Below are 23,638 nucleotides of genomic sequence, written 5' to 3' on the forward strand. Positions count from 1 at the left end.
TTATTTAGGTCAGAAGCTCAGAAAGTCAGAGCGAAGGCATTATCTGGTGGTGGCTGGTTGGTGGGCACTTGGAGCTTAAAATAAACTTGATATACCTACAAACTTAATTAATAGTAGGTAGTTTTTTACGTATAATTGCCTACATATATGTATGTCAAAGATCTCGCCACTAACTGCGATACACAACCATTTTTTTCTCAATGAACTTGTACGTGCCTTGTTTTTATCCACACGGTTAGTTTGTTTTGTAAAATTAAATATGAATAACGTACCATCTGCTATTGCGCACAAGTTTGTGTCCAAACCACCTGGCCTGTACCTACTACGAAGAGTAAAATTTCGATACTTCGTATCTTGCCGTCCCGCCGACGCTAATATTATTTAATACGAGAGTGGAGGACGGTACGATACGAACTTCGAATTTCGTAATAGCCGCGCCTGTGTACACAAAGTACACACTGCCAACGACTCGAGAAGAACAACAGTGCAAATCGTAGAGATGGACTTTGATCGCCCTTGCCGGCCGCTCGTGAGAGTCGCTCCAAGCCAGTTCTGCCAACGGCATTTCTGCGGGATATTTTACTTGTGAAACCGATTTAGTTGAGTAAGTATTTAGAATACGAAAATAAACATGTTTACATGTGAGTTCACTTGCAGCTGCTTAAAAACCGATTTATATCTAAGTAATCCATATAGGTAAACTTTGATCATGTAAATGATAAAAAGATATATGTAAATAAAAGTTGAATGTATTCGCTGGGTACAAAATAGGAGGTGGGGGAACCTCGAATCGATCGCAGCGCGCACTGTGGTCAAACATGGAACTTTTCGGCGGACCAATTTACTAGTGAAATTTACGTATTCGTTCGTGCATTATTAAGCAAAAATAAATAAATATGCGTCACGAAACCTGCTGCAAAAAACTGCAAGAACAATGGCAAAAATAGGGATCACAAATTCTATAAATTTCAACAAGAAAGATGTTTTGTATATAGGTAAATATGTTGAATATTTTTTTTTATTCGACTGGATGGCAAACGAGCAAGTGGGTCTCCTGATGGTAAGAGATCGCCACCGCCCATAGACACCTGGAACACCAGAATATGTATTACCCCTTTGATCTAGATATGCATTATGTACCTTAGCGCTTCAAACTATAAGCGCTAAGATTAGAGACATGAAATTTGGCGCAGGTTTTTTAATGAAATTTTGGACCAAAATCTTTGGTATTCCCAGGGTTTTTTTGCGAATTCCTTAAAATTGAATACAATTGCTAGACAGTAGTTTACGCGTGCTCGTAAAGGCTAAGATAAAAATATTGCAAAATTGATACCTAGCTAACAAAACATTTTCAATAAATGAGCGGCTGATTTTAGCAAGTTGTTCTCGTAAAAAGGTGTTTTCCTTGGCTTGATTGTAACCTTAATAAGTATTGCAATCATAAATAATAGATGTATATATCTAGTTTGTATTGTACATTGTGTCATCAGGGCGGTAAATAACGAACCACGAGCGAGAGTCTATTAGAAGTCCGAAGTCGAAGATTGAACTTTAATAAGTCGATGTAGGCACGTAATCCCAGTACAGTCTAGTTTATAAACTAGTGAGCAAACATTTGATCAAAATATCTGAACACGCTTCTCTACGCGGTTAACATAGTCATACTTGTAAAGGCCATTTTTTGCCGATGCTGCACTTCGTGAAGAAAGCAAGCAGCGCGCTTTGCACAGTGATAGTACAGACTAAATGAGTGATTTGAACTCGCAAGCAGCGGAAGTTCACACCCCTTAGGAACAGAGATGGCGCCACTTCTTTAAAAAATATTCAAAAAATCTACAAGCGAAAGTAATAAACCCGATTCAATGTTTAATATCTCAAAGAGAGCCTATATATATACGTTACTTATACAAAAAATAAAAAAAAATATTTACAAAAAACTTTGTCAAAAAAACGCCATCTTAAGTTTTTTTTTACCTGATTTGTAGTTTTTACTTGATTGCTTAAAAAACGAGTATGCAACATGAATAGTTTAATGCATGTACATATTACTGATACATAACGAGTATTTAAAAAAAATCCGACTCCGATACCTATCATATTAACGAAATATGAAAGTTTAAATGTGAGCACAAATTTCTTTAAAAAAATATTTCAAAAAATTCTACAAGCTAAAGTAATAGACCGATTTCAATGTTAATATCTCAAATTAAAGCTCATAACATTCACTATCTACAAAAAAATAAAAAATAAATTTTTCTGAAAACTTTTGGCAAAAACACCATCTCAAGTTTTTTTTTTCTTACCTGATTGGTAGTTTTATTTGATTGCTTAAAAAAACTGTACGCAACATGAAATGGTTTAATGCATACACATATTACTGAGTACAAATAAGTATTAAAAAAAATCGACACCGGTACCTATCATATTTCACGAAATATGAAAGTTTAAATGTGAGCACAAATTCTTTAAAAAATTCAATAAATTCTACAAGCTAAACTAATAAACCGATTTAAATGTTTAATATCCAAATTAAGCTCATAAAATTCATTATATAGAAAAAATATTTAAAAAAATATTTACTGAAAACTTTTGCAAAAAACGCCATCTTAAGTTTTTTTTTTTACCTGATTTGTAGTTTTTACTTGATTGCTTAAAAAACTGTATGCAACATGAATAGTTTAATGCATGTACATATTACTGAGTACATAACGAGTATTTAAAAAAAATCCGACTCCGATACCTATCATATTTAACGAAATATGAAAGTTTAAATGTGAGCACAAATTTCTTTAAAAAATATTTCAAAAATTCTACAAGCTAAAGTAATAGACCGATTTCAATGTTTAATATCTCAAATTAAAGCTCATAACATTCACTATCTACAAAAAAATAAAAAAATAATTTTTACTGAAAACTTTTGGCAAAAAACACCATCAAGTTTTTTTTCTTACCTGATTGGTAGTTTTTATTTGATTGCTTAAAAAAACTGTACGCAACATGAATGGTTTAATGCATACACATATTACTGAGTACATAATAAGTATTTAAAAAAAAATCGACACCGGTACCTATCATATTTCACGAAATATGAAAGTTTAAATGTGAGCACAAATTTTTTAAAAAAATTCAATAAATTCTACAAGCTAACTAATAAACCGATTTAAATGTTTAATATCCCAAATTAAAGCTCATAAAATTCATTATATAGAAAAAAATATTAAAAAATATTTACTGAAAACTTTTGGCAAAAAACGCCATCTTAAGTTTTATTTCTTACCTGATTGGTAGTTTTACTTGATTGCTTAAAAACATTGTATGTTGTATGCAACATGAATGGTTTAATGCATACTTATATATATTTCTGAGTCAATAACAAGTATTATAAATAAAACCCGACACCGATACCCTTCATACTTCACGAAATATTTAAGTTTAATTGTGCACGCTTTTCTTACAAATAAATTTCAACGAAATCTTCAAGTGAAACTAGTACTCTGATTATAATGTTTAATGTTAAATGAAAAGAAGAACGAAATTACCTAATTTATTAAAAAAAAAGTTTTTTCCTGGTGTTACGAAAAAATATAATTACTTTAAAATTAGTAATTATTAAGACAAAAAATAAAAACTAATCGTTTCCGGCATAGTTGGTTCTGAGATGTAATATATATTGCTTAGTAGTTGGCGAATTTATTTAAAAATTATCTTTTTATCTGATAGGTAGGACTACAGCTTATAGATATGTCACATTTGAAATAAAAGACTATGAACATCAATGTTTATCAAATATTTAAATTAAAACCTATAAGTAAGTCCTCTTCGGGTTCATCGGCAGATGTAGAACTGAAATGGAAAAGTCGTTTTGAATTACTTGTGCTATTCCAATACTGCAAAATCACAGATCTTTTAGACACGGACTGTGTTGCTGTAATTACTGTTGAATTATTTTTGTGCCTAGTTGATTACCATTAAATCTAAAATGTTTTGCCTACCTGTGGAAATCAGTGGTCAGCATACAAAATAACCCTGCATTGAATATTATATTAACTTACTTTTGATTTGTACAGCCACCTTTGCAGGATTTACACTGGGCAGTGCATGGTAAGCTGACCCGACGACACCCACAACGCATGGTATCGCAGCCAGATTTCCAGCCACAATACTTAATGGTCCAAGAGGCTTACTTTCTTTTGCCAACTCTCTTTTGCCTTAGTCCATCCCCAAGAAGATGGACATGGTACGGAAACTTCTGGTTTCATTGCGTTTCTCCATATTTGGCCCGCTTGGTAAGCTGCACGCAGTGTATGTTTATAGAGAGCATGTCCATACCATGTCCATCTTCTTGGGGATGGACTAAGGCAAAAGAGAAGGACTCCAGAATTGTAGGCAGTTACAGCGATTTGGTCGCAATTAAGCCTCTTGGACCATTGTGGCTGGAAATCTGGCTGCGATACCATGCGTTGTGGGTGTCGTCGGGTCAGCTTACCATGCACTGCCCAGTGTAAATCCTGCAAAGGTGGCTGTACAAATCAAAAGTAAGTTAATATAATATTCAATGCAGGGTTATTTTGTATGCTGACCACTGATTTCCACAGGTAGGCACAAAATTTTAGATCTAATGGTAATCAACTAGGCACAAAATAATTCAACAGTAATTACAGCAACACAGTCCGTGTCTAAAAGATCTGTGATTTTGCAGTATTTGGAATAGCACAAGTACTTCAAAACGACTTTTCCTTTCAGTTCTACATCTGCCGATGAACCCGAAGAGGACTTATAGGTTTTAATTTAAATATTTGATAAACATTGATGTTCATAGTCTTTATTTCAAATGTGACATATCTATAAGCTGTAGTCCTACCTATCAGATAAAAAGATATTTTTTAAATAAATTCGCCAACTACTAAGCAATATATATTACATCTCAGAACCAACTATGCCGGAAACGATATAGTTTTTATTTTTTGTCTTAATAATTACTAATTTTAAAGTAATTATATTTTTTCGTAACACCAGGAAAAAACTTTTTTTTTAATAAATTAGGTAATTTCGTTCTTCTTTTCATTTAACATTAAACATTATAATCAGAGTACTAGTTTCACTTGAAGATTTCGTTGAAATTTATTTGTAAGAAAAGCGTGCACAATTAAACTTAAATATTTCGTGAAGTATGAAGGGTATCGGTGTCGGATTTTATTTATAATACTTGTTATTGACTCAGAAATATATATAAGTATGCATTAAACCGTTCATGTTGCATACAACATAAAATGTTTTTAAGCAATCAAGTAAAAACTACCAATCAGGTAAGAAATAAAAACTTAAGATGGCGTTTTTTGCCAACAGTTTTCAGTAAATATTTTTTTAATATTTTTCTACATAATAAATTTTATGAGCTTTAATTTGGGATATTAAACATTTAAATCGGTTTATTAGTTAGCTTGTAGAATTTATTGAATTTTTTTAAGAAATTTGTGCTCACATTTAAACTTTCATATTTCGTGAAATATGATAGGTACCGGTGTCGATTTTTTTTTAAATACTTATTATGTACTCAGTAATAGTGTATGCATTAAACCATTCATGTTGCATACAGTTTTTTAAGCAATCAATAAAAACTACCAATCAGGTAAGAAAAAAAAACTTGAGATGGTGTTTTTTGCCAAAAGTTTCAGTAAAATATTTTTTTTTATTTTTTTGTAAATAGTGAATGTTATGAGCTTTAATTTGAGATATTAAACATTGAAATCGGTCTATTACTTTAGCTTGTAGAATTTTTTGAAATATTTTTAAAGAAATTGTGCTCACATTTAAACTTTCATATTTCGTTAAATATGATAGGTATCGGAGTCGGATTTTTTTAAATACTCGTTATTGTACTCAGTAATATGTACATGCATTAAACTATTCATGTTGCATACAGTTTTTTTAAGCAATCAAGTAAAAACTACTAAAAATCAGGTAAGAAAAAAAAACTTAAGATGGCGTTTTTTGACAAAAGTTTTTGTAAATATTTTTTGTATTTTTTATAAGTAACGTATATAATAGGCTCTCATTTGAGATATTAAACATTGAAATCGGTTTATTACTTTCGCTTGTAGAATTTTTTGAAATATTTTAAAAGAAGTGGCGCCATCTCTGTTCCTAAGGGTGAAACTTCCGCTGCTGCGAGTCAAATCACTCAGTTTAGTCTGTACTATCACTGTGCAAAGCGGCTTGCTTTCTTCACGAAGTGCAGCATTTGTCTCTAAAATAATGACTAACAATAGAGTCGTGTTCAGATTTTTTGATAAAATTTTTGCTCAAAAGTTTATGAACTGGACTATACCGCCCATGTGACTTACAATGTTTTTCATTACATTTGTGAGTAAATATATGAAGTTATTTCTACATAATATGTATATAAGAGAAAATAATTATTATTTTAACAAAAATTGTCATACCGTTTGTTTTTCAACAGATGGCGGGTTATTTGTTCCAAAGTATAATACAAAAATATTTCGTTTAAATCATACAACACAATGGAGTATACAGCCAATTAATTATATCTAATAAAAAGGTAAACAAAATTTTTGCCCACCTTCAAAGAACACGTTACCACAATGAACTATCCTGCAGTTCCCTCATAAGCAATAACTTTGATCAAATGGCGATAAACGTCATCACATCACACACCTTATAGGAAGCCGGCCTGAAACGAGAACAAGCATAGGTTTTGTCAAATGGATTACCTATTACATTAAGACACAAGCATCATGCGTATATATGCTACAAGTCAACAAGTAGGTACGCTCATTTAGAACTAGGTCAAAATTCACGAACTACCGAAGTTCATAATAAGTTTGTATAGGTAGGTACTACCTACATCACAATGAAACCTGAGGGTCTATTGCGTAACGTTTCTGACGCTCGCGATCGCAATCAAATGACAGATTTCGCATACAAAAACTGTCATTTGATAGCGATCGCGAGCTTCAGAATCGTTAGGCAATACGGCCTCTGATTATCTTACATTTTAAATTTGTTTTGAAATAAGTGGCTATTTTACTTAGGAGAACACCTACGTCATAATTTGTTTTTTTACGGAAGTTCTTAAAGTTCTGGTGTTTTCTTTTGGGGCTCTGACCTTTTATTATTTAATATATTTTTGCAATTCTGGTTTTTCGCCACACAACAACTTCGCAGACATTGGTCACACAAACGGACGTATATAAATCGTCAACATACTTATCTTAACAATATTTCAGATTGTTTAATAATAAGAAAATAAGGCAGAACAGTAGACATTGTTGTAAAATGAAAGTCTTGAGTTCCCATTATAGTAGGTATAGATTGAATAACTTTTTCCTGAATGTTTGTTTTCAAGAATTCTATTTCTGAGCAAAACCTTTTTTGGTTTTGTTTACTTAATTACTAGAGTAGCTGATTAGAAAAAATCGTTAATTTTTGTGTATGCTTGACTTCATTTCCAGAAAACATTGCCAGTTGATTTCATTAGGTAAGAAAGAACACATGAACATAGTGTCTTCCCTTAAAAAAAAACTAAGAACTGCCAATGGACATTTTCTTAGATTAAATTCTGATAGATAGTTAAGTTAAAGATAAATTGCTCATTAGCCTAGATAGGCTAGATTGTAATGTAATAAAGCAGTTTATTACGAGCTTTATAAAAAAAGGTAAGTAAGTACATTAGGTACTTTGTTTAAATGTAGGTATTATTTTCTTTTCAAAATATTTTTTAGTAAAAGCAATAGGTACGTTTTCATAAAATTAAAACTGATTTTAACGTGGCACTCCGTCCATCAGAATTTTTCAATTGTTTAGCTTGTTTTCTTCTTACAGATAATGCACATGATAGACAGTGTCATTATACAAATAATTTAAATAAACACGATTATTCAAATAAATAATAAATATCATATTATTATTAGAAAGAATGAAAAAAATAAAATCTTATGGCCGGCGATGATCTCCCGCTGGACGGTATTTTTAACAAACTTCAATGAATAAAAAAGTTACAATTAAATTTTTTTTTTGTTTTTTGCTAAATAAATTTTTTTGACTTACTTTTTTATTAAAAAAAAAATCTTTATTTCTTACTTTTTAGTGACTTGTTGCCAACCTGTTTTGGCAAAAAGTCACTAAAAATAAAAAAAACCAGCCAAGAGCGTGTCGGACACGCCCAAAATAGGGTTCCGTAGCCATTACGAAAAAAATAAGTAATATTTTTCTAAGAATTTCGTATTTTATACGGAATCTTCCTAATTGAGGTATATTTTATACCTTAGGCTGCTATTTACTCTTAAACTGCTAATAGTTCTCAAGCAAACTAAACCGTTATAGTTTTCCTTGAAAGTTTGATATACTACCATTCTGAATTTCTTCAAATTTTTCCACCCACCGGCTTAGATTTTAGAGGGGGGGGGGGACACTCGACTTTAATGAAAATTTGCACTTTAAAGTTGAATATTTTGCAAATAAATCACTGAACCGAAAAATCGTTTTAGCAACCCCTAACGTTTTTAAAAGAACTATCCAACAATACCCCACACTATAAGGTTGAATGATAAAAAAAATCACCCCCACTTTACGTCTATGTACACTAAAAAGTATTTTTTTGGAAAGCCGCGGACGGACGGACGGAGAGACAGACAGACAGTCAGACATGGCGAAACTATAAGGGTTCCATTTTTGCCATTTTGGCTCCGGAACCCTAACTAAGAAATCTCCAACGATTACATTAAGACCAAACACGGCTTAGTTAAGTACATTGTTTTATGACAGAGTTCCGTTTTTATGTCGGTTAAAAAATACCAAAACCTTCTCCTAAATGTAACAAATACTTTTCTGAAATCCGCATCAAAATCGGTTCAGCCAAACGCGAGATAATCGCGGACAAACACACATACTTATATACATAACTACACATACAGGTCAAACTGAAAACCTCCTGTTTTTTGAAGTAGGTTAAAAAAGGAGGAGGCTCTTTGTTCCCATGTATGTTTTTTTACCTATTTTTCCGTCGATACATTTTTAAAATTATTTTATAGTCAAATGAATACCTAACTATACCTACTACTCCTCCCTCCAGAGGCTTTAATTAATTAAATAGATAAGTTTGATGTCACCTGATAAGAATACCATAAAATCACCAAGAAACAAACAATTAAATTATTGTTTATTTGAGGATCACGAATAAATAAAAGTATTTGAACACGTACAAATTATTTAGTACCTGTACCTACCTATAACATCATGAAAGGAAAATGTTTTTCGTGATCTACATAATCGAGTTATTGTCGAGTATTTTCTATAAGACCTTCATCTAGTTCCTGCCACGTGTGCTATTCACTTTTTTTTAATCCACCGTAATGCTTCATCAAATAAAATATACTCAGCTCAGCGTCACAAAATTTGGCCCAGCCTTCATACAAAATTTACGATTCTGCATACATTTGAGGGCCAGATTTGTTGCCGCTCAGTATATTTAGAAAAAAACAAAAAATATACAAAAATGTTGTTATGAAACAAATTTCCACCAATAAATAACATGCCCTGGCTCCTTTCAAGAGAAATGACGGAATGATGTACGTTTATTTACATAAGGTCAAACTTTGAAAGTTGAATTTTACCCACTTTTAAGGTGATTTTCCACCGGCGAGGCGAGTCGAGACGAGGCGAGACGAGAATTGAAATTTGTGTGGCAAATTTTCAATCCTCTCCTAGCGCATCTTCGGTGGAAATAATAAGCATTGACGATGATGTGCGAGACTTGAATTGAAATATTTGTTGTTGTAAAAATAAACCGTATTTCTTCCAACATCATAGAGTGTATAAATTCAATGTGCTTTTCCACCGGCGAGGCGAGAATTGAAATGTTTGTATGGCGACGCCCGCCCGCGGCGGCCCGCGGCGGGTGCGCGAGAATGCAACAGCAACACGCTTCGCGCGATACTTAGGTTGTTCGTTGCTGCAGGGCTACTACGAAATTCGAAAATCGAAGTTCGTTTCGTACCGTCCCTCTCACTCTCGTATTAAATAAAATAAGCGTCGGAGGGACGGTACGATACGAACTTCGATTTTCGAAGTTCGTAGTATAAGAATGACGGTATTCGCAAGTAATAAACAGTAGGATTGTTTATTACTTGAGAATAACGTCATGATAGTACAAGCCATTTCTACTAGAGGTCGCTGTTAACACGAAGCGCGACCCCTGCAACTGTCCTTATCATACTTAAGTATCTTATTTGTGCGTGACGCAGATGGTTGCACGGCTCGTTTTTCATGGAGTTCCCACTATTTAACTCTCGTGGTGACTATTAATGTCAATCGCGAGCTCGCGCGGGCTCGCGATAGCTATTAACGCCTATTTTTAGTGGAAAAGGGCCAGTGCGATTTCAATTCTCACCTCGCCTCGTCTCGTCTCGCCTCGCCGGTGGAAAATCACCTTTAGTCTTTGGATTGACTTCAAATTTGGTTACGTTACGAATATTAGCTTGGCTGACAACATTTCGTTTAACGTTTGTTTGTTTGATTAAGTGCGTCAGTAGGTAGGAATTCAATAATAAGTAATTAATTAATTCGCTAATTAGTGGTTAAATACACGAGGTGATTTCGAGGTATACTTAATTTAATATTGGTACACACACACTACATTCACATGACGGGAGTTACCTGTAAGTAGGTACTAATAATTACTGTAAATATATTCCTTGAAGAACACGTCGTCATTGAAGTAATTTTAAACAGTAGGTAGATAACATTTTTTTTTTATTTTTGTTTTGTTATCGGTGTATACATAACCTTATCTATTCTAGGAAAGGAATCGATATGTATGTGGCCGACCTAAAACTACATAAAGTTACGGGAATAAAGACGCGATGGCAGTATCGACAAGGAATTATAATAACTTCAACTGTACCTACCTATAAAATATTCCGTTATACGTTTGCGGCGCTAAATGGCGTTAATTGTATGGTCATTTGTTTACAAAACACAGGCCGAAACTGTTGCAAAGACAATTTAACTTGGTAATTTAGATGCCGGATTGGTGGATGGGAAAAACCTTTATATCGAAATTGACGCACAATAAACACAAAAGGATGATATCTAAACATTGTCAGAAATAATTTATTGAATCAGGCGTTACCTACTTTGCGGAGGTTAATATCAATAATCTAAAAACAATTACTTTGCTCATTCCCTACCTTATGATAGCTACGTCTATGCATCGAATGTGTGTTCATGCAGCTCGTCCGCCTCCACGATATATGTCTCAGTATATAAAAAGGTACTCTGTGGCTGTATGAATACTTTGAACACACAAACCCAACTATCACTCACCTACGCTGATGTGGCAATAAAAAACAGGGCAAGTGCGAGTCGGACTCGCGCACAGAGGGATCCGTGCACATTTATAGGTATGTAAACGGGAATCGTGTCTTGAAGGTATTTCTCGATTTTTCCCAGTGATTTAATTCATCCAGTGTATGCAGAACCCTATTCTTAAGCAAAGTGTACGCAGTGTGGGGTCAGATTAAATTGGACTTTAATATTTACAGACAGACATAAAAAATGAAGATTTTCAGAATTCTCTAGTTGGTTGTGTTATAAAAGCTACCTTCATACCAAATTTCAAGTTTCTAGGAGGTTTTCAGTGCACTGCTATTTGTATGGAAACACGTTGTTTAATGACTGTAACTTTTGATTGCGTTGACTTAGAAGTTTGATTTTTTCAGGGCTTCAAGGGACCGCAGATTTGAGTATTCGATATCAATTTCAGCTTGATACGTCTACGCGTTCCTGATAAAAAGGGTCTTGACGGACGGATGGACAACAAAGTGATCCTATAAAGGGTTCCGTTTTTTCCTTTCGAGGTACCTACGGAACCCTAAAATGTGACTTATAGGTATATTACTGGTATTTTTAGTGGAAGGTACCTACATGATAAAAATATTATCGCTAATTTTCTAGTTCATAGGTCTTACCTCTGTAATGGTGATTTTCCACCGGCGAGACGAGACGAGACGAGACGAGAATGAAATTTGTATGCATTCTCGCGCGCCCGCCGCGAGCCGTCACGGGCGCTGCCATACAAATTTCAATTCTCGTCTCGTCTCGTGTCGTCTCGCCTTGCCGGTGGAAAATCACCTTCTGAAAATCAGCGTTGAGAAATTATTCTCAGATCTTATCGTGACGATATCTGAGTGACAGTTATTTTGGCTGGTTGGGATAGGCAAGCGTGTGTCATCATCATCATATCTGCCGTAGGACGTCCACTGTTGGATATAGGCCTCCCCTGTTTACCTCCACCTCCGTTGCTTCGGTTGGAAGGGCAGTGACCTGCATCCACCGTGAACCTGCGGCTTTAACCAGGTCATCCGTCCATCTCGTGTAAGTAATTTTTTCAGGTGGTAGGACCTTGTGCATGGTCCGCCCGGATTGCTACCACCATCTTGCTCGCTAATCCTGCCGCGAAGCAGCAGTGCTTGCACTGTTGTGTTTCGGCGTGGAGAGTAAGACAGCCGGTGAAATTACTGGCACTTGAGGTATCCCATCTTAGGCAACGTTGGCAACGCATGTGCAATCCCCCTGGTGTGTCAGGTGTCTATAGGCGGTGGTGATCTCTTACCATCAGGAGACCCACTTGCTCGTTTGCCATCCAGTCGAATAAAAAAAAAGTATTTTTAGGGCCTGTTTCACCACTGGTCGACTAACTTTAAGTGACAGATATCAGTGATGCCGTCTCTGTTTATTTTGTCCGAATAAACAAAGATGGCATTACTTTTATCTGACACTTAAAGTCAGTCGACAAGTGGTAACAGGACCTTAGTCTTTGTTTCTGTATGTGTAGGCATTCTATCAGATAATAAATCATTTCTATTCTTGCAATGTAGGTAAATGGGTTATCTGATTCTAACTGATGTAAAATTACTGAACATGCTTAACAACCTACTGCATCAATGAAAGAAACGAACGGAAGTTAATTAAAGAAACGCACTTCACTGTTCTATTAAACTGAATGAAAACTACAGTTTTAACCTTCATACTGGTAAAATGTTAATTAAACACGCTTTTAATTGTTAATCGTGCAACATGCATAGGTATATAGGTCATTTACCTAATTTATATCCATCCATACTAATATTATAAATGTGAGAGTGCATGTGTTTGCATTGTTTGTCCTTCTTTCACGCTGCAACGGAGCGACGGATCGACATTGGCATAGAGATAGATTATCGGCCAGAGACTAACATAGGATATAAAAAAAAACTAAAAGTAAAATATACTTAGGTATTTACTTTCTTTTACACTACCACTGCACACTGGAGATTGAGACAAGTTTTTTTACGGTAGATCGTAATTCCTTATTAATTATCTTTCATATCATATTTTACTGTGTCATGACTTGATCACGGTAAACTAAAGAAATTGTGAGTTTTTCGGAGCTTTATCTTTTAGTATGGTCTAGGTACGTCTACGTCTTCGAATGCGTTCACTCTTGCCCAAATATCTGAAGCTCATTTAAAGTTATCGCAGTCTTCATACAGTAGAAAATATATTTAACGTGAACTGTGATAGTACCTAGCTTAGTTAGTTTTACGGGATGACCGTAAAAGTAACAAATATTTGGAGTTGAAATAAAAAATACAAAAAGATTCCAAAACCAATCTTAATTAGATAGTTAAGTTTTTTTTATAAGGCTCTATCCGTCCGAGGATTTTGCCAGAGTAGGTTTTGCCGTTGTACGGGAAACACCCTATAAAACGAAATATGGGACGTATAATGGTGGATGAACAAGGCAGTCTGAATCCCGTAGTCCCTATAGTAAAATTTTCAAATGAATTATATTTTTGTGATGTCAGCATTATCATGTACCCGGATGTTTATGACATGCATCTAATCCTCGTCGGTCGAATCAATAACTTTATCGCATTTATGAAAAAATTACCTGTGTTGATATACCTACGTATGGATACGATAACTTAACCGGCTATGTCTGGTATGCATACAGAGATATCTAGGTTTTACCTAATTAGAATAATTGCTAGTCCGCATATAAAGCGAAGAGTTATTTAAAATACCATAACTGAATGTTCTAGAATGATTCTACAGACATTTCTGTAGGTTACTATCTTGGATTGGACTTTGGACTGAGCGATTTCTAACTCATGTCGCATACCGAAAGGCGAATGACGAACTCGAATCGAACGCTTGATGACTGGTTATATTATTATTATTATGATCGTCCTAGTTGTTTTTTCCTGATAGAATTTTCTATAAGTATTTTTTTACTTTGGTACCTACATAATTATTTTTATTAGTTTTGTAAAGTCTAAAGGGTAGAGGAAGCGAGAGTTGTATGCCAGGATCGTAGCAAGTGGAAGGATGTTATCTCTGCCTTACCCCGATGGGAAAGAGGCGTGATTTTATGTATGTATGTATGTATGTATAAAGGGTGTGGCAGGAATCTCGTGTACAGCACAGTATATCTGTGGCTGAAAACGACATTTTACTTATTTGTTTCTTTTTTTTTAATTTAACCTTTTTAATGCCATCAAACGGGCCAGATAGAAATAGTATAACCAAGAATTTTTTTACAAGTTACATACTAAATACAAAAAGACTTTTTCCTTATATTATAACCTTATTTTGTACAGTCAAAGGTTTACCTCATTTCATAATTATGTAACATCGGTCCATTAGTATTTTTATTTGTCAATTATTTCTTCAGAATATGATATTACTTCAGTAAATAAAATACCGGCTAAGAGCGAATTGGACTTGCGCATTAATTTTTCCGTTTAAATTTGTAGGTACCTACTAAGAATATCTAGTGTTACTCCTAGCAGTGGACCTCTCTCCTAACACTGTATAGGTAGTGTGTGACATTTTAGATGGATACATACCCTTAAGTATAATTTCTTATTAGTTTCTTAAAAAATGTCAACATGTTGTTTTTCAAGCTGTTACTGGCTTATACCACTGATTTTTAATTTGTTTTGGTAGGTAAGTAAATAAAAAAACCGCGTGTCGGATACGCCCAGGCTAGGGTTCCGTAGCCATTACGAAAACATCATAAGTAATATTTTGCTAATATATTATTATTTTCTAATATATATGAGATATTTTGACCTCCGTTATATTCACATGTTTATGATATAGGTAGGTATGTGTGTAGATATTTCCGATCCTTGTTTTTATTCACGTGTATATGAGAAACGTGTATAAGTATATATTTATGGCTACTTGTTTGCCTACATGTTTTTGTCTGTTATTGTACAGATATAAATGAGCGAATTTGTACACAATTAATGACTCGATAAATGTGCATATATTTCTGATCAAATTGCCGCACGGATATATTTACATGGATATATACAGTAGTAGGTACATTATTATTATACAGGGTGTTCGGCACATGGACCGTCAAATTTTTTTGGGACATTGTTGGGGTTAATTGCCATCTTTTCACCCTTGGACCTTGGGTCCTAAGGGTCACGGTTTTGGAGATATGATTTTTTAAATGGTTTTCTCAAATTTACCGAAATCCCGCCTTTAAAAGTTCGTAACTTATTTATTAATGTATGTTAAAAATATTATATATAGTTTTTTGATAATTTATTTTCAAAGTATATTTTAATTACGTACCTACTTATAAAGTAATTATAATGTGATATTTGATTTTATTGTTTACTTACATATTTGATTTGATTTTGTTTTCGACAGAGACGTGTGGTGGAAAAAAGAGGCCTTTTCCTACGCCTTTTCCTGATAAACTTTGTCGGCTATTTAAAAATCTATGAAGCATTGATTAGTTCAAACACTTCGCGGCTTTGTCAAGCACAAGTAAGTTAAAGTTTCTCTGAAAAAACTTAAGTTACCTACTTTTTTCTAAAAGGACCGGCAACGCACCGGTTCTATTTAGGTAGGTACTCATGTTACGGATGTCTGTTCTGTAGATGGCAGTGTGCTTTCTAATGGGGGCGCGCCTACCTACAAATTTTACGCCCATAAAATAATGTTATAAGTAGGTATTTACTTATTATATGTACATTGCTTCTTATTTATTATTCACCACAGGTACCTACCTACTTCTGCCGTGTAAATATTTGATTGTTGATTTTATCAGGTTTGTTGAAGTAACTACGTAGTAAGTATAACTACCTACTATAAGGTTGTCGTATACTTAATTGAAATGTTTATGAATAGGTATTAATGGTAATATGTCGATGGCGGGACAATGGCTGCTTAATATGTAGGCGAAGTCGGGTTAAAAATAACGAGTCTTTATGTAGATAAGCTGGAAAATATGCAATATTGTTAATTAAAAATAAATATGATTAAGTATTGCTATTGTGTTATCCGATTTTTTTTCGCTGGCTGTTGAGTATCTAGTCCCATAAGGTCATCCACATCCACAATTCAGTGCCTCCAGTGAAAAGGGGAATAAGTAAGACGAGTTATTATATGTCCTTATGTTTTTATTACACCATTGGATTCAGCGTGTTTGGTTACATATTATTGTGACAAAAGGACATATCTCTAGTTATCTCCTAACCCAGTTTTTTCGATTAAGCTATGGATATAACTCACCGTTTCTAAAGGCATATTTCTACTTATCTGCAATTTTTTATCAGTCTAAAGGTACAAGTGCATTTAACTAAAAAAAAAACAACCTAGACACATATGCAGTTTTTTTTTACAAAAAGATACAACTTGTGTTGTTCCGTAACATTGTGGATATAAATAGAACTAAAAGCGACTATTCTCTTAAAGCACGGTGTACCTACCTACATAAAGGCATAAGTTGGGTAGAATAAGTGTTGTTATAACCGTAGAACAGTCGTAGTTAAGGGTGGGTCGTCTTATGTTAAGGTATCACAGAATTGACTAACACAATTCATCTTATAAGTACCGTTATGCTTTCGTGACTAAGGGGGATAACTCAAAATAAAAACAAAAAAAAGTATATAATAAATTAATGTTAAAACAATATCCATTGAACGAAAGCTATAACCTATACCTAAAGCCTGAAACCATCATAAAATCTAATATTAAACGCTAAAGACCCAAAAACGACGAAAGAAAGGTTTTTTGCCTCTACACTCCTACTTGCTCGTTTGCCATCCAGTCAAATAAAATAAAAATAAATAACTGAAAAGTAGCGATTTTGAGTTATTCCCTTTTTCACTGGAGGCACTGAATTTTTACGTCACCCCAACTTTAGCCATTTATGGAGTCATGCCAATTTTTTACTAGTGTATCTTACACTGTTGCAGAAGTAGCGAGGCGAGCCATGCGAAGATAGAACAATTAAGGGGTAAGGTTTTGGATGTCTCATCATCAGTTCATCACTCAAGGCGTAGGTGTTCCAAAGCATCGAGTGTAGTGTCTTTCTTCTCTTCACCTACCGTCAACAACAGGTTAAAATTACCATGTTACTGCAAGCATCTGTTTCTTATCTGAGAGCTTCTTACTCTCGCGTACCGCCTATTCTTATATTTAAACAAAATATCCGAAGAAGGCCACCAACACGTAGGTATGTAGGTACCTGCTCTGCCTCAGCACATATTTATTCTACCTAACTCAAACATAAATACTCATACCGATTTTACATTAAGCCTATTAAGTAGAACAACAACCTAGAACAGTCTATGCCAGCCATGCATTTAAAATCGAGTTCAGCAAGATAAGCATTTTTATTGACTAGTAGCGGGAGGTGTGTATGTAAGCAAACCCAACGTGACGTCAGACCAGATAATTTTCGTGCCGAGTCGGTGGGTGTGTATTTAATGTCATTATAATCCCAACAAATACAGTATACAAGTGACTATTAAGTTTGCCGTTAGGCCACTTGGTGTGTTGGGTAATTTTAAACTTAGTCGTATAGGTGCCAAGGCTTCGTGTTTTGCCACCGCGGTGTAGAACAGCGGCATACCCCACCAGGCGGCTCGATCGACAGTACGCTTTCTCGCGAGTTAAGCGCGTAAATCATCCACGAAACGGATATTTTTCACCTTTTTTCTTTCACAAAAAGAATCACAGAAATGTATTCAATCGCCGAGGCAACTCTAGCTTTCATCGTTCTTTATCTCTTTTCGTTCCTTTTCGAAGTTGTAACGGGATTAGTGGCGTAGAAATGTAGCGTACCGAGTAATATTGTAAAATGTGATATTTAATTAAGTTCTAGTTTTAATTTTAACTTATATCTAAGCTACGTTCTAAGTCAAATTATCAATGCAATACTAGGATAGGTTTGAAAAATAATTATTTATTAAATTCATCCATCACGACGTTCACAGCTTCACAAGTAAGTACTTGCACAGTTTTAGTCCTACCTTACCTTATCCAATTAACGGTTACTAGAATACATTATTATTGTTTGTCATTAATTTACTGTTTGTTAATCAAAACATCAGCTATAATATTGTGGTAAACATAAATTAAATGTTATTATTTTACGATCAGTAACAATCACTATGAACTTTTAAATATGTGCGCCATTTTACGATCCGTTTCCCGCGTTTTGGTCTCAGCACCGCCATCTAGTCGACACTTTGCCTAAGTTGTAGTTTCAAGCTACCTTTGCTCGGAGAATGACTTGTAAATATAATATTGTGAAACAATAATTTTATAATTCTCACATATTGACGAAACGTTAATAAGTTAAATGTGATTAATCCCACAAAAAGTTATTTACTTTTATTTTCATACAGGAGCTATTGGATTGCGAGTGGCATAATGATCGAGTTTAGCCAGTGGATACCAATGGCATTATTGGTTTAAAAAAACAAGCTGTCAAAAACTTATGTCAAAAAACATCGATGGTTTCCCAGATTTTCAATTACTATTTTCTTAATTAAAATCAATTACAATGGTTTTACGCAATATTTCTAGACGTTTATTATATCGATACAAACAACCTTTTACGTGTAAATGCAATTATTCAACGGTTTCCGATAAAAAGTGGCAAAGTGTTGTGGGTTTGGAAGTTCACGCGCAGTTAAATACCGAAACTAAGCTGTTTTCAGGCGCTCAAAATACATTTGGTGGTCTAGTAAATAACTGCGTAGCTTTGCTCGATGCTGCAGTACCGGGGACTTTGCCTGCGTTAAACAGAAAGTGCGTAGAATTAGGGGTAAAGACTGCACTAGCACTCTCTTGTAAAGTGAACGAAGTGTCCACTTTTGATAGAAAACATTACTTTTACGCTGATTTGCCAGCTGGTTATCAAATCACGCAGCAAAGAGCACCTTTAGCGAGCGATGGTGTCATTAATTTTCAGGTAATGCTGAGGAAAGTCTAATGTTTTCCGATTATTTCCGATTGCTTTATTAATAAAATTAGGTTCTTAACACTATAGTTTGATACTATGATGATGATAATGACAGTAGAGTTCATAAGCTTTTCAGAAAAACTTTGATCAAAAATATCTGAACACAACTCTATTGTTAACGGCATAGAAGCATGTTCAGATATTTTTGATAAAATTTTTGCTCACAAGTTTATGAACTCTACTGTACACACAATACAGAAGTATAGAATGCCCACAAGAACAAAGTGTGTAGTACAGTACATTAACATTAAGCCTTCAAAGTAAGGCTAACAAAAGGCAAGCAATTAGTTTCTCCCAACAGTGTTATACCTACCAAAGTAACCTTTCATATACAGCAGGGTTCCTTAAACTTATTGGCAATCATGGACCACTTTCACAATTTAAACAATTCCACGGACCCCTGTCAAAAACATTTTTGAAAATTTCTTAGTAATTATGTTTACAGACTGACCTACTGCGGACCCAGATACTGTTACGGACCCCTCAGGAGTTTGTGGACCCTACTTATGGGGCTGTTTCACCATCCATTGATTAGCGTTAACCGACGGTTAACGGCTGTGATGCCGGCGACGGATGTGATGCCGTCTCTATTTGTTTTGTTCAAATAGATGGAAACGACATCACACCTAATCGCCAGTTAACACTAATCAATGGATGGTGAAACAGCCCCTTAGAAACCCTGATATACAGTGAGCTGAGCAACTTGCTGGCTCTTCGCTATAAAATTTCTTTTATCACATTATGTAGTCCATTACAAAACTTACATTGTCTGATATATGCTTTATTTCTATCACTCACTATTTTATAATTTTAAAAATCATTCATTCTGATTTTATTTTTCAAACCAATTTTAAAAGTAGAAAAATATATTCTTAAATTTTGCATATGCACAAATCACTTGAATTTAAAAAATGTTATACCAGAACATTTTTTATTGTTTCAGGTGTTTACACCCGGAATTCACAAGAAACCATACAAGAAGAGTTCAAAAATCAAGCAAATCCAATTGGAGCAAGACAGTGGCAAGTCTCTACACGATGATGAGCTCAAGCGCAGCCTAGTCGACCTCAACAGGGCTGGAGCACCCTTGATTGAGCTGGTGTTTGAACCTGATTTAGAGGTAGGTTCCTTTTAATTTAATTTATTACTTTGTTGGTGTAAACATAAGTACAAGATTATTTTTTCTGAAGCATGAATTACAGATATTGGACACCATTAGTCAATGGTGTGTACAGTCTTTGCTATAAGATTATATGAGGCTCTGGTTCAGGGCTTGAAGTCCTATATTATTGGTATATGTTTTTTTTTCTTAGCCAATTTGCAATCGCTTTATAAGCAGATTCATTGAGTGGCATGGCAAGTTTACATAAAAGTAATGACTTTTACAGTCATAATAATAATAATAATACTAACTTTTTTCAAAGGAGCCCTATAGTTACTGGTGCCCAAGGGCCCTGGCAGTCCAAAAGAAAGTTCTTATTGTACTGATGTAGTATAATCTTTTGATAATATATTTGACTGCACACTAGTTAAGAACTGCAAACAATCCAATAGTAGGGCACAAGACAAATTAAAATTTTGTCAAAGTTACTTGTCATTTCTATAAGCCTAAGAATTTCAAAACTTCCATCATCAGCCAGAAGACTTCCAGTGCTGAGCAAAGGCCTCCCCTTTAGAACGCTGCCACCTGCGATGTCAGTCCATCAAGTGGGAGGCCTGCCAATATAAGGTGCATACAATATTCCTAACAGTGTTTTCATTTGTTTGCAGGATGGCGAGGAGGCAGCGGCATTGGTCAAAGAACTGGTGCTGATAGTGCAGCGTCTAGGTGCTTGCACGGGACGCATGGAGCAAGGGGCGCTCCGGGTTGATGCTAATGTGTCACTGCGGAGGCCTGGGGAGCCCCTGTCTACTCGGACTGAGGTAAGATATCAAACTCAATTCAGTGCATGTTTATAAACCAGTAGCTGTTGCCCACAATTCATTTGCATCCCATGGCAAGTTTACATGTTTTCAGGATAAAATGTATGTTTCCTATTGGAATTTTTTATTGGTTTAGAAAACCAGTTTAAAAATATACCTGGGGAAGGACATAGGATAATTTTTACAGAAATTGCACAGTTCCTGCGAGATAGCAAAAAACAAATTCTTCACTGATATTCCAGTATTTTATTCCTTTTCACCACAGAGTAATGTCCTCTTATAAATTAGACCTTTTAATTAGATTTAACTGTGTACTTATGAGATTGTAATATTATCACATTTGACTGTCATGTCGTCTTATTTGAAAATTGCATATTTTTACAAAAAAAAAAATATTACAGATAAAGAACATCGGTTCAGTGCGAGGCGTGGCGGGGGCGATCCGGCACGAGATCGAACGGCAGAAAGCCATCCTGGAGTCCGGCGGCCGGATCGTCAACGAGACTCGGTCGTGGGACGCTGTTGCCCGGATCACCATCGCCATGAGAGACAAAGAAGTTGTACAAGATTATAGGTAGGTTTGTCACTGCCCAGTAATCCATAAATAACATTTTATATTTCTGTCCTAGGATTCCCTTTCCTAAGGGGTATTTACTAACCTTATGTTGTTTGTCTCTCCGTCCATTCAACTGTTTATGACCATAGGGGTTCTTTTTATGAATCAATAATATTCCCTTAAGCATGTTAAGAGGCTATATCTACATATGTTTGTGTACTGATTTTGATGCGATTTATTATTTAGTATCTTCAATTTTGCCATGAACCCAAATGACACAATAGTCTTTTTTATTAAAATTCAAATATACACTGGTTTTATACCCTTAAAGGTCGAATTTCACCTTAATTATTTTCCAATACCGTCCTAATTCATCTTGTTGAATTCCTGCATTCAAAACGGGAATTCAAATTGGTCTATAACCAGTTTCAACTTCAACTTTTCTGTTTTTGACAACCGGTCGCTTTATGCTAGCAACCACTACTGCCAATGACTCCTGACAGCAGCAAAAGTGTATATGTATATTGTGTTAACCAGTTTTCAAAAAACAGTTTTGTTCTAAACGGTGGGTACCATAGAGTGCCAGTTTCACTGAAGGCAAACCTTATAATACACCACATACACCTGTGAAGCAATTCTATATAATAATAATTCTATTCTATGGTGTGTGTGAAGCTTCCAATCCGTATGGGGCCCATAAGGGAACTAGTCCTAGCGCTTCCTTTCTGACTTGCCCTGTACCCAGGATTCTGACATATGTATACCAGAGAATAGATGATAAGTCAGTTCTTTTTTTTTTCCAGGTATATGCCAGAGCCGAACCTCCCACCGTTACGTGTCAACCTTCACACCAAAGAAGACAGCCAAGATGTCATCAGCGTACCTCTCATCCAAGACAAAATGCCAGAACTCCCAGAAGACTCACGAAGAAAACTCGTCCAAGATTACCAGCTTCGCTCTGACACAGCTATACAACTTGTCAACGAACCATTATTACTTGAATACTTCCATCACTTGGTTTCAGGAAATACCCAACATTCTACAAAAATAGCCAATCTTCTAATCAATGATCTCCTAACAGTCCTTAATAAGAAGAATTTAGACATTGAAGAGTGTAACATCACTGTAAAACAATTGAAAGAGTTAACAGATATGTTTATACAAAAGCAAATCAGTTTGGATGTTTGTAAGAAGACACTGAGCGAACTCATCGATTCTTCTGATGCCTTGAAATCACCCGCTGAAATCGTGAATGAGAAAGGATGGTTGTTGATAACTGATGAAGAAGAAACAACCAAAAAGTGCAGGGAAGTGATCCAAAATAATCCTAAATTGGTGAAGCAGTACAAGGATGGGAAAGTCAAGGTTTTCCAAGCACTACTTGGGATGTTAGTTAAGAGCACTAATAATAAGCTAGACATGTCTCTAGCATCCAAAAAGATGGAGGAATTGTTGAAGAAGTGATTATTAAACGTTGAAAATTTTTCTTATTTTTTTATTTGATGCTCAGCTTTTGGCTGTGTTGTTTGATTCATTATGATTAAGTAGTACTTGCACGATAATTTACAATCAATACTACCTTGTCATATTTTCAGTTTGTACTCATATGCGAGTACCTATGTAAAATAGAATAGAATGGTTTATTACGACGACCGGATGGCCGAGTGGTTAGAGAACCTGCCTACGAAGCTTGACGTCCCGGGTTCGATTCCCGGCTGGGGCAGATATTTGTATGAATAATACGAATGTTTGTTCTCGGGTCTTGGATGTTTAATAATTAAACATATTATTTATTTAAGTAAGTATTTATCTATATAAGT

General features: G+C 34.9%; 1 protein-coding gene across 2 annotated transcripts; it reads left to right on the forward strand.

The window, feature by feature from the left end:
• Positions 1–18,205: 18,205 nt before the first annotated feature.
• GatB (glutamyl-tRNA(Gln) amidotransferase subunit B, mitochondrial) lies at positions 18,206–23,304 on the forward strand. Of its 2 annotated transcripts, none has more exons than XM_074097746.1 (5): positions 18,206–18,313; positions 20,283–20,459; positions 21,110–21,262; positions 21,664–21,836; positions 22,622–23,304. In XM_074097746.1, the coding sequence occupies exons 3-5, from the start codon at positions 21,185–21,187 to the stop codon at positions 23,280–23,282; spliced, it is 912 nt and encodes a 303-aa protein (XP_073953847.1). In that variant the 5' UTR covers positions 18,206–18,313; positions 20,283–20,459; positions 21,110–21,184; the 3' UTR covers positions 23,283–23,304. The 2 variants fall into 2 exon arrangements, with proteins under 2 accessions (XP_073953847.1, XP_073953845.1); XM_074097744.1 differs by lacking the exon at positions 18,206–18,313 and adding an exon at positions 18,492–19,288.
• The last annotated feature ends 334 nt before the right edge of the window (positions 23,305–23,638 follow it).

This window comes from Choristoneura fumiferana, chromosome 14, assembly GCF_025370935.1.
Source record: "Choristoneura fumiferana chromosome 14, NRCan_CFum_1, whole genome shotgun sequence".
NCBI lineage: Eukaryota > Metazoa > Arthropoda > Insecta > Lepidoptera > Tortricidae > Choristoneura > Choristoneura fumiferana.